The following is a 4,190-nucleotide window of genomic DNA, read 5'->3' as shown; positions in this document are numbered from 1 at the left end:
ATGACTTTGAACATGTTTGAAGTGAGCGCACTACAAAAAAAAATATCTATTGTGACACTCAGATGTTGTGATAATTTTTTATCTGTCACTAATACTACTTTTAGCTACGGTTAGAGTGTCACTGTTTCTAAAATTATTATACTTTTTAATAAAAAAAATTAAATGCACATAATTATGTAGCTGAAAATGCAAAAGAAGTTGTAACTACTAATTTTTATGAAACTCGTTCCCCTCTGGTCTTGTATCATAAAAATGCAACTACACCTCTTCCACAAACACAATGAAGGAGAAATTTTTTCTTTTTCTTTGCATTTCTCAAACTATTTTCTCTCTACTATCTTCAACGAACCTTGTTGGAACATAAGTATGTTATAGTGTGAATTTAAAAATGTGTTGAAGTCCCACATTGGAAATAAATATTTTTTGTAAATTTAAGTGAAATGAAACTTGTTTTTTAAAATTCAAGTCCCACATTGGAAAGAATTTTTTTGATATCTCACTTTGAAAAACTATCATATTTTGTGTAGTTTCAATTCTATACATACTAAAGTCCCACATTGTTTAGAAAACATATGTGACTTTGCTTCCATCACTATATAATGAGTTTCAAGCTATTGTGAAAAACACACCAAAGTTTGATACTTTTCCCAACTTTCTCTTTTCTCCCTCTTATATTCTGCTCGCTTAATTTTCGAGCCACTTCTCCCCTTTCTTTCTGTCCCTTCTGTTTTAGAGCGGTTATTATGTCGCAGTCCCTTCGGTTTTTTAGAGTGGTTATTATGCCGCAGTCCCTTTGGTTTTTAGAGTGGTTATTATGCTGCGGTTCCTTTGGTTTTTTTGAGCAGTTGTTATGCCGCAGTCCCTTCGGTTTTCAGAGCGGTTGTTATGCCGCAGTCCCTTTGGTTTTTTAGAGCGGTTGTTATGCCGTAGTCCTTTCGGTTTTTTGAGCGGTTGTTATGCCGTAGTCCTTTTATTTTTAGAGCGCCGTAGTCACTTTGTTTTTAGAGCGGATATTATGTCGTAGTCCATTCGTTTTTTGTCTTTTTGAGCGGTTATTATGTCGTAGTTATGAATGGTCATAGTACTATATTGAGAGTGACTTTAATTGTCATATCGAGAGTGGCTTTAACTGCCATATGGAAGGTGTAATTCTAGAACGGTTTTCTACAGTGCAGTAGAACTCCGCTACAGAGTATATGGGTTGTTTTATCCTGGAGACTTCGTGGTTGATAGTCTGTCTTGCACAATTTTGGGCAGTGCCTCGAAACGTCTTAAAGAGAGCGACATAGTCCATGACTCAACCCAGTAATACTCTCGGTGGCATAAATTGTGATTTTTAAATAGTTTTTGAAAATAAAAAACCAACAATTTTAAGACGTTTCTTTCTGCCATTCCAACCGAAGAAATTACTGGATTTGGATATGTTGCCTCTGATTTTGATAAACTGTTTCAGTTTGAAGCAAATAGAAAAGGATAAAACAGTTGGAGAATTAACCCATGAGAGAATAATGAGAAGAATTATATTCTTAATCGACTTGCTGATGATCTGTATAACTATTACAGTTCTAGCAATAAGTGCGAGATATGCTTGAGATATTCTGAATAAGTAAGTTGTGACTGCTACCTAGAGTATCAAAGAGTATCAAATGTCCGATGACAGATACATGGAGGCTGACAGATCCGTGGAGGCACATGGAGGCTGACAGATTCATGAGATCAGCTATTAAGGTACGTCATTCATGGCATATTTAAATTAAATATTGAAATTTAATATGTCTATTTTGTTTGAATGTTGAAATCAATAAAATGTCTCTTTATACTTACATGTTGTGTGATTTTAATTTTGACATGCTAGACTATGTGATGTGAACACATCTGATTTCAAAATTAAGTAACTTAGTTTTAATTCTAAAGTTATTGTTAAATGATTTTGAAAAATGTGATTTTTATAGTCAAGCTAAAATAACAAAGAGTTCACATAAATATGTAGTTAGAGAATCTAAGTCTTTAGATTTATTACACTTTGACATATGTGAACTTGATGAGACGTTACCAAGAAATGAAAAATAAAAGTGAAACGCTTGGCATGTTAAGGATCTTTACAGCTAAAATTGAAAATCAATTTAGTATAAAGATTAAGAGATTCCAAGTATGATCTAGTTTATTTAATAAATTGTCTGGAATTATACATGAAACAACTGCACCATAATTACTTGAAGTGAATGGTAAATTTGAAAGAAAAAAAGGGAATAGAATTCTTATTGAACTAGTTGTTGCTAGTATGTTTAACTCTAGTACTACATCTCATTGGTGTGAAGAAAATACATTGTTTATTTGATATGTTTTGAATAGAGTTCTTAAATCTAAAAACAAAACATCTCCTTATGAGATAGTGAAGAAAAGACACTTAAACTTGTCTTATTTTCAAACATGGGGTGGTCTGGCTTATGTCAGAATCCCGATCCCGAGCGAGTTAAACTCGCCAGTAGAGCCTATGAATGAGAATTCATTGGGTATGCAGTAAATAACAAAGCGTATAGGTTTTATGACCTAAACGCAAAAGTGATCATAAAGTCAAATGAAGTTGACCTCTATGAAAATAAATCCCCTTTTAAATCGAGAAATAGTGTGGGCAGCGACTCTAGTCAAGTTCCTGTGAAATAGTGGGGGCAGCGAACTTAGTCAAGTTCATGTGAAAAGAAGCATTGAAAGCAACAAACAAGACGAAACAGAAACTCGAAGGAGTAAGAGAGTAAGAGTTGCTATAGATTATGGACCATAATATATGGCTTATAATTTAGAAGAGGATCTTGCAAATCTTAAAGAAGCTCTATCATCATTGGATGCAGATCTATGGCAATAAGCTATAAACGATGAAATGGATTCTCTAGAGTCTAACCGAACCTGACATTTAGTAGACTTGCCTCCTGGTTGCAAACCATTAGGTTGTAAATGGATTTTGGAAAAGAAACTAAAACCCGATAGATCTGTTGATAAATACAAGGCACACCTTGTAGCCAACGGTTTTAGACAAAGAGAAAATATATATTTATTCGACACTTTTCACCGTTCACTAGAATAACATCCATTTGAATATTTATATCACTAGCAACTATTCTTAACCTGGTGATACACCAAATGGATGTTAAAACAACTTTTTTAAAAGGTGATTCGGAAGAAGAAATCTATTATGGAGCAACCTAAAGGTTTTGTAATTCAAGGACAAGAATACAGGGTATGTATGTTAGATAAGTCCATGTATGGTCTTAAATAAGCTCCAAAGAAATGGCATGAAAAGTTTGATAACTTTATTATATCGAATGAGTTTAAAGTGAATGAAAGTGACAAATGTATTTACCACAAATTTGAAAATGGCATTTGCACTATCATATGTCTCTATGTAGACGAGATACTCATATTTGATTCAAACATTCATGCTGTAAATATTTTGAAATCATTGTTGTGTAACAACTTTGATATGAAAGACCTCAGAGAAGCAAATGTAATCCTTGGAATCAAGATTACTAGGTCAGAAAAGGGAATTTCTTTGGATCAATTTCACTAGGTTGAAAATATCCTAAAGAAATATAAATACTTTGACTGTAAACCTGCTTGCACACCATATGATCCAAGTGTGAAACTTTTCAAGAACACTGGTGAAGGTGTTATACAACTGAATATGCGAGCATCATTGGCAGCCTCATATATGCCACTGATTGTACTAGACCCGACATTGCCTGTGTCTTGTGCAGGTTTACTAGTAGACCTAGTATGGAGCATTGGCACGCTATCGAAAGAGTCATGAGAAACCTGAAAAGGACCATGAGTCTCGGATTACATTATCAAAGATTTCCTATAGTCCTTGAAGGATACAATGTTGCTGATTGGAACGTCTTATCAGATGACTCCAAAGCAATCGATAACTATATTTTAATATAGTGAATGGTGTTGTATCTTGGAAATTGAAGAACAAACGATATTGGCTCAGTCCACTATGGAGTCTGAAATGATAGCACTAGCTACTACTAGTGAAGAAGCAAGTTGGTTGAGATGTTTGCTAGTTGAGATCCCTATATGAAAAAAAAAATCTATGACAGATGCGATCCACTGCGATAGTATCGCGGCTATTGCGAAGATTGAGAATCGTTACTACAACGATAAGAAACGACAAATTCGTCGTAAGCACAACA

The 4,190-nt window shown here is 34.2% G+C and overlaps 1 protein-coding gene across 1 annotated transcript in view; it reads left to right on the top strand.

Annotated features, from left to right (window-relative positions):
* The first annotated feature begins 1,653 nt into the window (after positions 1-1,653).
* LOC101509592 (delta-1-pyrroline-5-carboxylate synthase-like) overlaps positions 1,654-4,190 on the top strand; it is a 9,028-nt gene continuing 6,491 nt past the window's right edge. Inside the window, exon 1 of the mRNA XM_073367368.1 lies at positions 1,654-1,728. Within this exon, the coding sequence (XP_073223469.1) occupies positions 1,654-1,728 (75 nt within the window). The remainder of the gene's footprint in view (positions 1,729-4,190) is intronic.

This window comes from Cicer arietinum, chromosome 4, assembly GCF_000331145.2.
Source record: "Cicer arietinum cultivar CDC Frontier isolate Library 1 chromosome 4, Cicar.CDCFrontier_v2.0, whole genome shotgun sequence".
In the NCBI taxonomy this organism is placed as follows: Eukaryota; Viridiplantae; Streptophyta; class Magnoliopsida; order Fabales; family Fabaceae; genus Cicer; species Cicer arietinum.
Note: the sequence above shows the minus strand (reverse complement) of the source record. Positions and strands in the feature narration are given on the sequence as shown.